We start from the raw sequence: 17,419 nt of genomic DNA on the forward strand, positions 1-17,419 counted from the left end.
AATACGACACCAGGGATACGGTTCTCAAAGGTTGTTATTACAATTGCGGAAGGTTTAGATTACAGGGACAAGAGGGAAACATAGGAAGGTGGGCACTTAAACACACTCTTATATTAACCCTAGACAGACCACAGATAAACGGGACAAGGCTCACTCACACGGGGTTTGATGGCCAGGAAAGCGGCAGTCGATGGCTCAGGTGCACCTGGCTCAGGGACAGAATCGCGTACGGTGGTGTCCAGCAGATGCGGGGAGGTCGCTCAGCGCTCGTGGGTCGCGACTTTGGTGGAGATGCCGGGGAGGTCGCTCAGCGCTCGTGGGTCGCGACTTTGGTGGAGATGCCGGGGAGGTCGCTCAGCGCTCGGGAGGGTGGCGTCTTGTCCTTCCAAGCTCGGGGCGCATCTCACGTCACGTCCGGCGCGGGGCCGCGTATATCCGGCGGGGAGTCACGCCCTCGCTCGTTAGCTCCGCCCCATATGGCATCGGCCCATGGCTTCTCATTGGGTGCGGGGGTTACCGGCTCCGCCCTTGACGAGGGGCCGACAGGGAGCCCCCTTCTGGGTAACCCCGTCGAGCACATGTTCAATGGCGGCCAACCGAGCCGGAGTGAGGACGCAAAGCCGCTGTTGTTGTGGTTGTTGTTGGAGCTTGAGATGATGGGAAGAGATGCGGGGAGGCATGGGAAGGTCCTAAACTCCTACTGGTGCCATATCATCACATTCTGGTGCAACGAAGAGTCATAATTAATGGAAACAAGTCCTTAACTGACATAGATTAAGAATAACTAGCAAGATGTCCTATAATTGTCTACGTGTGGTGCGGGGGACCTGGGCACGACATTTAATGGGGGAATGAAGGGGAAGATCGGCTCTAATGGGTGTTGTTTACAGACAATGGGACTAGGGAATGGGGTAAGGGGAGAGTTGGGGAGTATCGGAGAAGATAGGGGAATATTTACAAACGGATATGGAGGTCAAATTCCATATTCGCAACATTGCACCCTTCTCTACCCTCGGGGCGTCCCGACCCGATAAATTTTTACCTACTTTAGTGTGGCACGCAATGTAGTTCCCTCTACTATTAACTCTACCCTGAGTGCGACAGTTTTACAGATATTCACAAATGAGTAAATATGTCCCCCTGCGACGTTGCACCCTTCTCCTCACAGAAACACACCCACAGGATAACCGAATCCGGAAAGAATTCTCAAACTACACATACAGCCGGTAGGGAGCATTATTTACAAGACTACGCTGCTATTTACACTACGATCCAGGACCTGTTTTTGGAGGAACACATGCAGATGTTATGCATAGAGAGAGCGCGCTTGCCAACATCGATACACCAACCCACGAGTGCTCTGTGGCCGACGGCCTTTAATAATGTGCAGAGCACCCTTTCCCAGCATCAAAAGCACCACCCCACCACCAATCGGTGCAGTCACCATTGTTCATTGGAATAAAAATAACTTCAACAACCCCTAACCCTGCAGGTGTCTCTTGCTCTTCTTGTGGTGCACTTGGTGGTAATTATTAGTGGTTCACCTGTATGGCATAGGTGCCACGTTGACCCATAGGTCCATCCCCGGGTGGTGCTTGGCCGCAAACGAACTGCGGTCCATTGTGGGTGGCCACAAACATTGCGGTCCATATGGTGTACCGATCCAGGCAGCGAACAGCGAAAGTGCAGGCCCACAACTGCGCAGCCAGCACCTCTCTCTCCTCTCTCTCTACCCCAAAGCCAGATCCTCGGAGGTGGGAGACAAAAGAAGAAACAAGTGAGTAAGGTGGTAAGGGCGCAAAAGTGCACGCAATATAAGGTAATGCACACTGGGGGCACATGGGAACCAGGTGAGACAGGTACGTTCCTATCGTACGCCCCCCCCCCCACCAGGTAACCTACATGGCCCCTCCCTTACCCCTTACTGTATCCACAAAACACAACACTACCCATAAACATCTACTTTACAAATCAACAAACATCCCTACTGTCTTCCCCGTTCCTCCCATATACCAAATTCGTCTTCTCTCCCTCCTAACCAATCAAATTTGCCATTTTCAACTCTCATCAAAATTTGCCATCTCCAATTCATCATCAGTCCCTCCGAGGGAGGGAGAGATGGAATCACTCCAATGTCTCATCCACGTCGTGATGCGTCTCACAAATCCACACAGCGATTCATCTCCTGCAACAAAACAAAGAAAACACAGGTGTGGAGTCATCATCATCACCACAGGTAAGTGGCTGCGTATGGTGCGACAGGTTCATCAATCCTAACTATCTCCTAAATGACTTTAACAACTTTACACTACCCGGGGTCTTCCTCCGGCCAAACCATTGGCCCTCTTACACTATGGGTTCTAAAAAACCAATTCCCATTGGCCAAACTGTGGTGCTCTTCAATTTGGGGTCTCACTCCCCCGATTCATCTCCCGGTGCCCTCGCACAATTTCTGGGCTGCGGCGTGTACCTCTCCCAGTGGGTCTACCCACCTGCACACCTCCACCACTGCAGTTGCCTCCGAGCTTACCTGCTCCTTGCCCTAACCTAACTACCTGGGGAAGGCCCTCTGGCACTCTCCCCCCTCGGTGCCCTCTCTGGCACTGGGCTACCCGGGTCCATCCTCCGGATCCTCGGGCCCCATCCACAACTCTACCGGCTCCCAGAGCCCACCTGCGGCCTCACCTGGCCGACATCCTCACAGTGGTGGAGTGCCCAACCAACTACACACACTAACAGGCTACACGCCCAGCCATTTCCACAACACTAATGCACCCATCCACAATACCATTCTGCAACCGCACCACAAATGCCAATATCCAACCACAATTTACCTGTACCCTCTACCTAACACTTACACTACCCGCCCCGGGTACTCGTGAAAGGGGTCCACTCTTCCCCCATCCACACCTTCGCACCACGCACACCACTCCATACCACTTACTCCAACTCTCTCCACACACCTGTACTTGCACCCTGTGCTCTCACACCTGGTGCCACCTGCACCCTTCTCTCCCCAAGCGCATTCGCGCTGATCCACACACTCACTACTCATACACTGCTCCACACACCTGTCCAGTTGCACACCTGTGCAATCACACCTGTTCAATTCTCACACACACGCGGCATCATCTCATCTAACTACTCCCTTCTGAAACTTGCGCTTCCCAGTCGTCCCTTTAAACTATTGCGCTCCCTCGTCATTATCATCCATACTAATCTACCTGCGTCCCCACTACAGGTATCAGTCACTAACTAAACTTAACGTTACCTACTGTCATCTTCGCTAGATCCCTATCAATATCCTAACCCACCCGGGCTAGTTTTCACTGCCATACACCCCATAAACTATTGCTCCTTTGCCCCACCATGGGAAGGATGGTGGATTTGCCATCCCACCACATCGGGGGTCTCTCACTATCAATTTTGTTCGTCCAGATTCCACAAGTCAAAAATTTTCTATTTACTGCCAATTCTATTCACTTTTCTAAATTTTGTATCAAATCACTACTATCACTATCACCATCACCCGTCTACTTATTAGGTCCTCTCGGTGCGCCAATTCCTGTCCAAAGCCCGGCTTCGTAAAGCCAAGCAATGGATGCTGGTTGTTTTGTGCCAGCGGCTGGATACATCCGGCACTCGGTGCAGGGAAGGAGGTTTACCCGGCCCGAGATCCCACGCACCTTCTCGGCACGGAGCCATCCAATGTCCCGATCTCGACCTGCCGGAATTCCTCAACAAAAAGTGGTCGCCATGACGACTCTTTCTATCGGGCCGCCCGCTCCGCCTATTGGAGCACAGACGTGGCCGTTCAAAGCGAGGCCCCGCACGCACCGAGGGCCCGATTCGGCTATAAGTCGTTCTAAACTCTACCCCGTCTAACGTCGATGCTTCACCTGGACGCTTACACCCCGCAGCCCGTTCCTTGCTCACACATCCAGCCGTCTCCATGCTCCTCGTACCTTTCCTTACACACCTCGGTACTCTCATTCCACTCACAGCCTTGGTCACACACCTGACCACCGAACACTTTGGCACACATTCGTTGGTCGCACACCTCACCAATACACCTCTTCGCACCCCCTCCTCTGTCACCTCCTCTGTGACAATCACAGGTGTGCTCTCATTCGCACACCCAACCACGTGCCTCACCACCAACTCCAGCGTGCATTCCCACTCACGCTCTACCATTCCAGGTGTGCATCCTTCCATCCCAGGTGTACATCCTCGCTCACCTGTCACAACTAACTCACGCTCCATGTCACTCTCACTACTCTCACCACCATTCTTGACAGCGCACTCACCCTTACTCTTGACAGCACACTCTTTCCCCATGCACCTGTCCGTCACACACCTTTCTCGCGCACACTCTCCCGTTACACCCTCTGTAACACTCACCACAGGTGGACACTCTTCCTTACTTCTGACAGCGCACTCTTTCCTCATGCACCTGTCCGTCACACACCTTTCTCGCGCACACTCTCCCGTTACACCCTCTGTAACACTCACCACAGGTGGACACTCTTCCTTACTTCTGACAGCGCACTCTTTCCTCATGCACCTGTCCGTCACACACCTTTCTCGCGCACACTCTTGCGCACACTCTCCCGTCACACCCTCTGTAACACTCACCACCCCGCGCTTCCACGTGCTCCCTCGCACACGCGCTACGACCGACTCACTCTCGCCAGCACACTCACTCCTTGGCACGCACTTTTTCCTCACACACCCCAGAGTCGGACTTTCTTGCACACCTCCTCTTTCGCACACCAGACCTGTCGCACACTTCACCAACGGCCTCTCACGAACACCCGGGTCCATCTCGACCCCCAAGCTCCTTAAATCCCCTGGCGCATCATACGCACGACCATATTGGTCACCACTTACACCGGGTCCTCTTTCTCTTCGCTTCTCCTCCATCACCTGCGAATCCCTCATCCGGTTAATGAGCACGTCATCACGATCCAAACACAGACTTTGGACCAATTCTTTTATCTCCTCCTTTATCTCTTTCTTATCCTCTCTCCGTCGCTTCTTAATTTCGCTCACCCCTTCTTCCACTTCCTCTAATTTTTGCTTCATCTCCTTCATCTCTTCGTGCGCCCCTTTAAGTTCTTCCTCTAACTCCACTTTATTTTTTTCTATGTGCTCCCGCACCTCCCGCTCTTTAACCTCCATTACCTCTACCACCTTGTCCATTTTCCTCGTCAGGTCCTCATGTACCGTCTGGCACTCTTTTTTAATTACCCCTACGTCCTTTTTCATCTCCTTCTGTGTCGATTTTAAACCCTCTATTACCGCTGTGTTCTTCTTTACCTGGTCCACTAACTCCGTCTGTCCCACCGTCAGCTGCTCCACCTCCTGCGTCAGGTCCTCTATGCCCCCTTGTAACTTTACAGTCCCCTTTCTCACCTCCTTCTCCATGTGCTCCTTACAGTGCCTCACCTCCTCGTGCACTCCTCCGACCTCCTCACTCACTCCTCTTCTGATCTCTTCTCCCATCACTTGCATCTCCTGCCCAGATGCCACCCTCATCTGCTCCATTTCCTCCCTGTGAGCATCCAGTTTGGTTTCTACCCCCATTCTGACCCCCTCTATCTGCTGCTCCATTTGTTTAACTTCCCTTTCCGCTTGGTCCCTCATGTCCCTCAATTTGCCTTCCATACTGTTTTCTAACCCCTCTAACCCATTTTTCACTCCCTCTATCTGATTCTCCTGGGCAGCCATTCTATTTTCTACCCCCATTAACCCATTTTTCACTTCTTTTATCCCGTTGTCTAACCCCTCAAAATTATTGTCTAACTTCCCAAATTTCTTGTCTAACTCCTCAAAATTATTGTCTAACCCCTCACTGGTACCCCTCGCTTCGTCCCTCATTACCCCCATTTGGTTTCCCATTACCCCCATTTGGCCCTCTAATCGCTCACTATTAACCCTCATTTGGCCCTCCATCCTATCCATTTTTGCATTCAGTTGGGTCAAGAATAATCTGAGGTCAAACCCGGTTTGCCCAGCGTCCCCAGCCGCCACCGCAGGCTCGCCCTCCGCGGCGCCGCTATTTTGGGACCCTTCAACCACGTGAGCGAGCGCGCCATTTTGCGCGCCCGCTACTTCGTGCGTGACGGCGCTATTTTGCGAACCTGCCGCCCTCACTGCTTCGCTCTCCTCATGTCCCTCAATTTGGTCCTGGACCGACCCTGCTTCACTCTCCCCTACCGGACCCCAGCCGTCTTGATCCGCCATAGCGCGACTTGCAAAATTCGAGTTTCGTAAAACAAAACAAATTTCGGCCGCTCCAAATTTTGACCAAATTTTTTTTTTCCTCTATTCGTTTTTTTTTTTTTTCTTCAAAATTTGGTCGGGCCTCGAATCTCACTCCCGACACCAATTGTTACAGATACGACTTTGATGGTATGGTGGGCCGAGCGGGATGGCCGCCGTATCCGTACAAGTTACCCGATTGTGCCCGAATGTTGACTAATCGCGCTACGCTGGCTCAATAGGAAAGAAAAAGAAGACACCCGGCTGGATTACAATCACACAATACGACACCAGGGATACGGTTCTCAAAGGTTGTTATTACAATTGCGGAAGGTTTAGATTACAGGGACAAGAGGGAAACATAGGAAGGTGGGCACTTAAACACACTCTTATATTAACCCTAGACAGACCACAGATAAACGGGACAAGGCTCACTCACACGGGGTTTGATGGCCAGGAAAGCGGCAGTCGATGGCTCAGGTGCACCTGGCTCAGGGACAGAATCGCGTACGGTGGTGTCCAGCAGATGCGGGGAGGTCGCTCAGCGCTCGTGGGTCGCGACTTTGGTGGAGATGCCGGGGAGGTCGCTCAGCGCTCGTGGGTCGCGACTTTGGTGGAGATGCCGGGGAGGTCGCTCAGCGCTCGGGAGGGTGGCGTCTTGTCCTTCCAAGCTCGGGGCGCATCTCACGTCACGTCCGGCGCGGGGCCGCGTATATCCGGCGGGGAGTCACGCCCTCGCTCGTTAGCTCCGCCCCATATGGCATCGGCCCATGGCTTCTCATTGGGTGCGGGGGTTACCGGCTCCGCCCTTGACGAGGGGCCGACAGGGAGCCCCCTTCTGGGTAACCCCGTCGAGCACATGTTCAATGGCGGCCAACCGAGCCGGAGTGAGGACGCAAAGCCGCTGTTGTTGTGGTTGTTGTTGGAGCTTGAGATGATGGGAAGAGATGCGGGGAGGCATGGGAAGGTCCTAAACTCCTACTGGTGCCATATCATCACATTCTGGTGCAACGAAGAGTCATAATTAATGGAAACAAGTCCTTAACTGACATAGATTAAGAATAACTAGCAAGATGTCCTATAATTGTCTACGTGTGGTGCGGGGGACCTGGGCACGACATTTAATGGGGGAATGAAGGGGAAGATCGGCTCTAATGGGTGTTGTTTACAGACAATGGGACTAGGGAATGGGGTAAGGGGAGAGTTGGGGAGTATCGGAGAAGATAGGGGAATATTTACAAACGGATATGGAGGTCAAATTCCATATTCGCAACAATATATATACATATAATATATATAATAATATATATAATATATATAATATATATATATTATATATATATATAATAATATATATTATATATATATAATAATATATATAATAATATATATTATATATATATATGTATATATATATTATATATTATTATATAATTATATATTATATATATATATATATTAATATTATATATATATTATTATATTATATATTATATATATATATATATATTATATAATAATAATATATATTATTATATATATAATAATATATATATAATAATATATATATATTATATATATTATAATAATATATATAATATATATAATATAAATATAATATATTTTATAATATATTATTTTATATAATATATATTTATATTTATATATTTATATTTATATTTATATTTATATATATTTATATATATTTATATTTTTTTATATATATATATTTCTGACTTTATTATTTTTATTATTATTCTGACATATTTCTTTTCCATATTTCTGACTTTATCACTTGGAAATCTATACATCTTATATTTCCCAGATTGGTTTGAACAACCAAAAGCAGAACAACCAGTCATTTTGTTTGGCAATAAACAACATTCCCGTACCAAGCTGACGTTCACGCACGGTGAAGTTAGACACAAAATGGCGCCACGAAATCACGTGACCAGAAATCTCGGGTCAGCGCATGGCGCAACTCTCTTTATACAGGGACTCTAGTACCAATACCATTTAAATATAGAGAATTGGAGTACTCCCCCCATCCTGCACCCCCGGAAATATGAACTTTTAAAACCACCTAAAACCATCCCATGCACAACACGAGTACAACCCCAAGTTTTCAATTCATTCCATTGAGCATTTCAGAAGTGCATAGAAGTCAAACAGACACTTGTCAAATTATCTACAGTACATTATGATGTCCATGTATGCATTTACAAACGACGTACGTGTATGTTAATTTAGAAAGGGCATACGTGCACACTCATTTACAAAGGGCACACATCAAGACTCTCTGCTCACCTTCACTCTTTCATTCCTCTTTTCTCCCGCCTCTGGAACAAACTCCCTCACTCTCTTCAATCCCTCTCCTCCCTCCAGGTCTTTAAAACAGCCGTTCACCACAATCTCTTGTCTTCCCCCATCCAAAACCTTGATCTTTTCTACCCCCATTAATCCCCCCTAAATCCACCACCTTTAAATTCAGTTTTCTTTCCTGAAAGTCCTTGTAGTGTCCATCTTGTTTATCCCATGCACCCCTCCCCCCTCTCTTCCTCCCCTCCCCCCAGCCCTCTCCCTTCCACATACAGTGCATTCAGAAAGTATTCAGACCTCTTCACTTTTTTCACATTTTGTTTTGTTACAGCCTGACTTTAAAATGGATCAAATTGAGCCTTATGCTGAAATCGTTTAAATTCATTTTTTCCCTCGTCAATCTACACTCAATACCCCACAATGACAAAGAGAAAACAGGATTTTAGAAAGTTTTGCAAATTTATTAAAAATAAAAAACTGAAATATCACATTGACATAAGTATTCATACCCTTTGCTATGACACTTGAAATTTAGCTCAGGTGCCTCCCATTTCTCTTGATCATCTTTGAGATGTTTCTACACCTGGATTGGAGTCCACCTGTGGTAAATTCAATTGATTGGACATGATTTGGAAAGGCACACACCTGTCTATATAAGGTCTCACAGCTGACAATGCATATCAGAGCAAAAACCAAGCCATGAGGTCGAAGTAACTGCCTGCAGAGCTCAGAGACAGGATTGTGTCGAGGCATAGATCTGGGGAAGCCTGCAAAAAAATTTGTGCTGCATTGAAGGTTCCCAAGAGTGCAGTGGCCTCCAGAATTCTTAAATGGAAGAAGTTTGGAACAACTAGGACTCTTCCTAGAGCTGGCCGTCCGGCCAAACTAAGCAATCGGGGGAGAAGGGCCTTGGTAAGAGAGGTGACCAAGAACCCGATGGTCACTGGCTGAGCTCAAGAGATCCTGTGTGGAGATGGGAGAAACTTCCAGAAGGACAACCATCACTGCAACACTCCACCGATCTGGGCTTTGCAACACTCCACTCCACAACCATCACTGCACTGCAACACTCCAAAGGCTAACCCCCGCTCTAGCGGGGAAAAATGGCCTTAAAACGATCATTCATTCATTCATTCACTGTGCTCTTGGGAACCTTCAATGCAGCCGAAATTTTTTTGTTGGCTTCCCCAGATCTGTGCCTCGACACAATCCTGTCTCTGAGCTCTGCAGGCAGTTCCTTCGACCTCATGGCTTGGTTTTTGCTCTATGCATCGTCAGCTGTGAGACCTTATATAGACAGGTGTGTGCCTTTCCAAATAATGTCCAATCAATTGAATTTACCACAGGTGGACTCCAATCAAGGTGTAGAAACATCTCAAAGATGATCAAGAGAAATGGGAGGCAACTGAGCTAAATTTCAAGTGTCATAGCAAAGGGTATGAATACTTATGTCAATGTGATATTTCAGTTTTTTCTTTTTAATAAATTTGCAAAACTTTCTAAAATCCTGTTTTTTCTCTGTCATTATGGGATATTGAGTGTAGATTGAATGAATGAATGAATGAATGATCGTTTTAAGGCCATTTTCCCCGCTAGAGTGGGGGTTAGCCTATCGAGTGTAGCTCGATGAGGGAAAAAATGAATTTAAACGATTTCAGCATAAGGCTCAATTTGATCCATTTTAAATTCAGGCTGTAACATAACAAAATGTGAAAAAAGTGAAGGGGGTCTGAATACTTTCTGAATGCACTATCTCTCGATGTCCTTGTTCTCTACTGGGACATCGTTCTCTACATCCTTTATTATGTTTTATGTGTCCGTTTATGAGTAAACAAAACAAAGAATTACTTTTATTATTGTTGCAGTTCTGTGAACCGGCCCCGAAGATACTTGGGCCAGGAACCCACATGGCCTCTAGTTAAACAGTAATTGCCGGCGGACACTGGAGCACGTGGTTAACTGGTTGGTGCTCACGGTTGACTAGCAACCTGCCACGGCACGAAGTTATTCGTGTATGGTAGCCTCAGGCCAGGTAAGTTCAAGGGGAAATGAGGATTCTCCCCTCTTATAGACCCAAAACCCATGGCTGTAACAATATCAAGTCTGAGAAATAAAATCTAGTATCTTGCATTGTGATAACACACAAAGTAAATGAATCATTATTTGTGAATCTTGTCACCAGACAAAAGCAAAAATCTTTATTATGCCTCACCTCAAATTGAGAGTGGCCGACACACACAAGCAGCATGTCGAGGGTGCGCAGGTCACCCAAACCTTGGCCTGGGGACAGTACAATCATGTCGAGAAGAGTTTCACCCAACTCGGTGAACATGCGACAGTAACTAAGAACCCTGCAATGACAGAGGCAGGTTGGGAAGAGAATAATGAAATGATGGAAACAAACAAAAAAAAAAAGTCAGTAAAAGCTTATAAATGCAAAAGCTGGACTTACAAGTCAGTAGAGCCAAAGTTTCGGTGAGAATCGACTCGCCTTATTCATGGTAGATGTTGAAGTGAAGGAAAACCTTCAATATTGCATTTGAAATGCAATATTGAAGCATTTATAAACTTTTGCATTTATGAACTTTTACTGACTTAATTCAATTGGATGAATCACAACCTGCATCAATTTAAAACAAAAAAGTATCTCAACGTAAAAAAAATAATAATAAGACGCATGGCACAGTGCTCCCGACGCCATTGTCCGAACTGCTTCGATATTTGTGGCATCAGGTTGAGACTAATTTACAGGAATTCAAGGTAAAAAATGCATCTTCCATGACACCATTGTGCTTTAATACATTTGACCAATCATTGTGCAGGGTGTTTCAAAAGTTCAGAATCATAGGAAAGCTTATTATAATGGAGCAAACGTATATGGTTATGTATGTATGTATGTATGCATGTATGTATGTATGTATGTATGTATGTATGCATGTATGCATGCATGCATGTATGTATGTATGTATGTATGTATGTATGTATGTATGCATGTATGTATGCATGTTTATGACCAAAACGTCTTCTTCGTCAATGAAATAGATATAAAACTGAAAAACACAGTCCGTGAAGCCGTCAAGCAGTGAGGCGGGGAAACCATGTGACTATATGCGTACTAATTACATACTGTTTGAACGTCAGTTAAATCCTGTCTATTAATTAGGTACATCTATTAATTGCATACTGCTGGAAGATACCTTTCCACCATTTACACTGCTGAGACCCCTTAGAGCTTCGACCTTTGAATACCTTTTAAGACCCCGAAGACCCATAAGACCACCGAGACCCATAAAATACCCAAAAGGCCCTGAAGACCAAAAATACCCCAAAGACCGAAAGGACCCAAAACGTCGTGAAAAACCAAACGACCTAGAGGACCCAAAAAGACACTAAAAGACCCCGAAGACGCAAAAGACTGCGATGCCCCAAAATACCCCAAAGACCCAGAGGACCCGAAAGACCCCAAAAGACCCATAATACCCAGAGGACCCAACATACCCTGAGGACCGAAATGACCCTGAGGACTCAAAGGACAAAACGACACACGTCTTGCCCAGGCCAGTATTGGATTAAGCCTTGTCAGAGCCGGGGACAAAGAATATTTTTGGGCCAGTTTTAACACGAGTGCCACCCCCAGAGCGCAGGTTGTCTGAGGTCGAGTAAAGAATCTCTCGTCTCTCTGACTTATTTAGATTTACAGTTGAAGAAGTTACGTTAATAAAATAAGTTTTTTTATTTTCCTCATTTAATTGATTACCCGCACATATACTCGTATGAATAATATTAAACTGAAATACAATCATGAACCATCTGGCTTCTAAAACAAAACATCAGAAAACTCTGAAACAAAACTCATTACTAAAAATAATACTGAAACAATATATAATGGACAACAAGACAAGCACGGTAATGGAATACAAAAATAGCACCAAGTGGTGCGTACATCCCCCACGCTACGTGATGTGTACATCCCCCACGCTACGCATCTCATCATTCTTACTCTCCTGTAAGCACTCTCTCAGAACGTCCACTCCAGACGAGACACTCACAAGCTGTTCTTTTTTTTCGTTCCGGATGTTGCTGAACTTCTCTTCTTCCTCCTTGCTCGCGCATTCTCCTTAGATCTATATTTTATCTTGATAGTTATAAACTTACAATATAACTTATAAATTATGTTATCATTTATAAACTTAATTTTGGACACTTACATTTTGAAATCACAATATATCAGATATCAGCATGATCACATTTTTTAAATCTTATACGTTATGTCACAATATAACATTAATTATAGTGTTATCGTCTTCTATCTATCTATGTATATATAAAAGCAAGTTTTTGTTTGTTTGTTTGTTTGTCTGCACGAGCTAATCTCCTGAACGGTGAAAGATAGGAGGAAACCTCTGAAACAAAAAATGTCGGGACGGGCCCCGGGAAGGTTATTAGTGAGGTACCTTATTAACAAAAATGCCAAGGACCGTTACACTGTGGACAAAAGCACAATTTTTTCACCAAAGCTTTGCCCATGTATAAGGATCAAAAAGAGGGTAAGCTCCAAAAAATCTGACAGGAAGTGTATTTAATGACGTCATGACGTCACAATAGACTAACAAGATATTAGCGCAAATTAATGTATAACATAAGGTTGTGAAGTACTGTGCTGAGATTTTGAGTCATTAATTTAATATTTCAAGAAACAGGTAATTGATATATGTCTTTTTAAGCTCACTATGTTGCAGTGATGTCATTACTCAAATGTGTAAAAAAATAAAAAAAATAAAACAAAACAAATGAAAATAAAACATAAGAATTAGGGGATAAATGCAAGAGTGCCCGGTCTCAAATGTGATTTAAGACCATGTTCAAACAATACATTCCCTGGAATATATGCGATCTTAGTCTAGCTATTCAAATTTAGAAATGCAAGAAACCAATACGGACAAGGAGAACCATCGGCACGATTTGACTAAGATCTTTGATGGTGCCGCTCTGGTCCATGGATTGCCTACGTCCTCTGCGTCTACATTTGATGACTATGCCAGAACAATTTTTCAGCCCTTTCTTCACCGTGAACTGCAAGGAGTGAAGAGACTGGATTTGGTGTGGGACAGGTATCTGCACAGCAGCATCAAGGAGTCCACTCGACAAAAGCGTGGCTGTGGTGTGCGCAGGAAGGTAGCACCTAAGACCAGAATGCCAACCAAATGGAAAGACTTCCTCCGAGACAGCACTAACAAAGAGGAGCTATTCTCATTCCTTTCGCAGATAGTGATTACAGAAGAGTGTCCTCATGACAAGGAGCTGTATGTCACCTCAGGTACTAATCATTTTCTAATCTATTCTCTGTTTAATTTGTTCATTATGATTGTGGTACTTATAATTCTAATAATTATTCATTTTAAGAAATAATAGACAAACAGATGATTTAAAATAATATAATAACTCAATACTTTACTCGTGTATAATTCGCAGGTACATCAGTGATTTCCAGAGGCGATTGTGAGCCCATGATGGACTGCACACATGAAGAAGCGGATACCCGAATCATCGTTCATCTTCATCATGCAGTGGACAGAGAAGCAGAGAAGATTCTGATCCGAACAGTAGACACAGATGTTGTAGTCCTTCTCGTCGGTCAGCTTCCAGCTTTGCTCCATGATCATCCCGACATTGATGTGTGGGTGGCTTTTGGTATGGGCAAGAATTTCTGCCATTACAATATCAACACTATCTGTCAGAATCTTGGAGAAGACAAATCCCGAGCCCTACCCCTCTTCCATGCGTTCACAGGATGTGACACTACTTCTTGCTTCCTTGATAAAGGGAAAAGAAGTGCTTGGAAGGTCTGGAAATCTCATCCCGATGTGACAGGTGCATTCCTTCACATTGTAGAAAATCCATTTCAACCGGTCGACGTCTCATCAGCACACATCCAGTGTCTTGAACGATTTACAGTGCTTATGTATGACGTGACAAGCAATCTAGTCTCTGTCAACGATGCACGCAGAGAACTTTTCTGCAAGAAAAAGAGAAGTTTGGAGAAGATCCCCCCGACTCAGGTATCTATTAGGCTTACCCTCCTCTATTCATTTTTCTATTTACAAAGAAATCGACCTTTACTTTTCATGAAGTTATACACCAGTTTTCAAAGGCAATATTCAATAACATAACCATCCTTGAACTGTGATTCTTGGTTAGTTGTATTCATTAATTGGTATGTAGGTAATATTCTCAGAAACATAAATGAAAATTATGAACATTCCAACTGTAACATTTTAACGAAAATAAAATGTTTGAAACTTCAACAATTTTGTACATGACTGCAACAGCAGAACTGACAAGTTAATTCATTTTTATTCACTTAGGATGCCTTGCTCCAACATATCAAGAGGGTGGTATACCAAGGGTGGCATCTGGACCACAAGTCGTCAGGCACAGCCTACGGTTCCCTCCCCGGAGGGGTTGGGATGGACAATGCAGAATGACCACTGGGTCCCTGTTTGGATGACCATCCCGGAAGCAGCTAAAGCATGTAAAGAGCTCATCAAATGTGGTTGCAAGTCAGAAGCCGGTTGTGTCAGTCGTTGCAAATGCACAAAAGCTGGTCTACCCTGCACAGAACTTTGCAGTTGTAACTGTCAGAAATAACTTGCTTGCAGCTACAGCTCATCACCGACACTATAGCTATCACACTTATTCCAGTTCTGTCTGTTTCTATTTTGAAGAATGAATTACTTGCGTGAGGAAGGGGGGAGCTGTCACTGTGTGTTTTTAACAAGGTAATAAAAATAATGATAGAAGAAACAACATGTCGGCCGATATGCTAATATTCTTTCGCATCTCAAGGAATCACTGCTACAAAATGGGACAGAATCACGAGTATTTGTATAATGTATATGCATATACATTTGATGCAACATATATAATTTTGTGTCATTTACCCCTTTATTAAACCAGCTGACGACATAATGATGAAGTGTAACTAATAATAACTCAGTCTAAACTACTGAAAAAATCTAGTGGTGTTTTAAATTCTGTAATTCAACGGGAAGATTATTATGAACTCTCGATATGTGGATGTTAACTAATCAAAGAATTTGTGTGCAGACGAATCTAAGTTTTTTTTTTGCTGGATGACGTCAGAATGATGTCATAAATCTTTTAAACATTGTCTAAGAAGAAAAATGACAATTGCAGTGAATTCCTTGACCTCGGAAACATATATTTCGATGTCAAAATACACTTAATAGCCTTGTTCTAACTAATTCATTTTTAAATTATGATTGCGAAATAATTCGCTTATGACGTCATAATGATGGCAGATATTACACTGCCCATCATCATTTTTTTTGGAGCTTACTTTTTTTCTAGAAGGTATACCATGGAGATGCTTTGGTGAAAAAATTGCTTTTGTCCACCGTGTAACGACATTTTCACTATGGTACCCCACTATATGGGGTAGGTGGCGAGGCCGGTCGAGGCCGCTTCGGCCGGGCTGGGCACATTTCGCAATAAATCTTCTTCTTCTTTAACAATTCTTTTGAAGTACAACTTATGCACTTAATAGGAATATCTGACTGATTGCAACACATGCTTTCAAAATTCTCTCTCGAGGGGCCCGACAGAAGAAAGAACAAGGAATCGTTGAGCACTAACTGATACTGGGCTCGCGTCAGACCTATGTACAGCAGATTAAATTCATTCAAAAAGAACCCGGGCAACGCCGGGTGCATTCAGCTCGTAATTTCTAAACTTAAATTTGTACATTAAAATTTTGAAATTACAGTATAATAGTACTGTATATCAGAATTATCACGGAAGAACTTAACCCACACTAGCTGAGAAAAACTTCCATCAAAAGCTTCTGTTGTGGAAGTATGCTTTTGAGCTTTCTTCGCATCTTTGAAGGAGGCATTTCGTTTTTTTTTTAACACACATGAGTACCTGCATCCCAGTTATTATACCCTTGATTATAGTTATTTTATGATACAGAACAGGACAGATTACCAAGTTTGGACCATGGCCTGTGTCCAGACAACTATTTTAATTTATTCATTCGATTTTTTTGGCCCGGACAACATCTGGGGCTGGGGGTAAATGACCCATTTGCCTCCATTATAATTCACCATCGGTCCTGGCAAGGGTCTGCAATCTCTGAATGCTCTCATTTTTTGACAATGCCTTTGAGGTGGATAGGACATCGTGGACCGATTAATGCTGCTTGACTTTGGCTTTGTGGACACCTGAAATCAGTGGTCTATACCCGAAGAGCATGGACTATTGAAGATCTGGAGAATGAAATTAGAAACTAATGTGATAAAATCGATGTCACTGCAAAGAAACTCAAATAAACCGGCATCTATGTGATAGAAACTAATGAAACTAATGTGAAACTAAACTAATGAAACTAGAAACTAATGTGATAAAATCGATGTCACTGCAAAGAAACTCAAATAAACCGGCATCTATATCTATCTATAATTCCAGTAATCTCTGTGTGTATGTGTGTGTGTCTGTGTGTGTGTGTGTGTGTGTGTGTGTGTGTGTGTTTGTCTGTGACCGCTGTTTCTCGACAACTACCGGTCCGATATACTTGAAACTTGCCAGGTATATTGCTGGGGACCCGAGGATGTGCCTTTTCAAGGTTTGAAATTAATCGGACAAGTGGTTCCCAAGGTATGGTCACCGTACTCGCAAGCCGTCCCAAGGTTCCCGATTAATGCTGCTTGACTTTGGCTTTGTGGACACCTGAAATCAGTGGTCTATACCCGAAGAGCATGGACTATTGAAGATCTGGAGAATGAAATTAGAAACTAATGTGATAAAATCGATGTCA

At 44.4% G+C, this 17,419-nt stretch overlaps 1 protein-coding gene across 5 annotated transcripts in view; it reads right to left on the minus strand.

Moving 5' to 3' along the window:
• Positions 1-17,419, minus strand: part of TNPO3 (transportin 3) — a 190,622-nt gene that overhangs the window by 132,621 nt on the left and 40,582 nt on the right. For all 5 annotated transcript variants that reach the window (XM_068119730.2, XM_068119715.2, XM_068119722.2 and 2 more), the window contains exon 7: positions 10,796-10,934. In XM_068119730.2, coding sequence (XP_067975831.1) covers positions 10,796-10,934 — 139 coding nt within the window. The remainder of the gene's footprint in view (positions 1-10,795; positions 10,935-17,419) is intronic.

The sequence above is a fragment of the Myxine glutinosa genome, chromosome 1 (assembly GCF_964187855.1).
Source record: "Myxine glutinosa chromosome 1, kmMyxGlut1.1, whole genome shotgun sequence".
Classification (NCBI taxonomy): Eukaryota; Metazoa; Chordata; class Myxini; order Myxiniformes; family Myxinidae; genus Myxine; species Myxine glutinosa.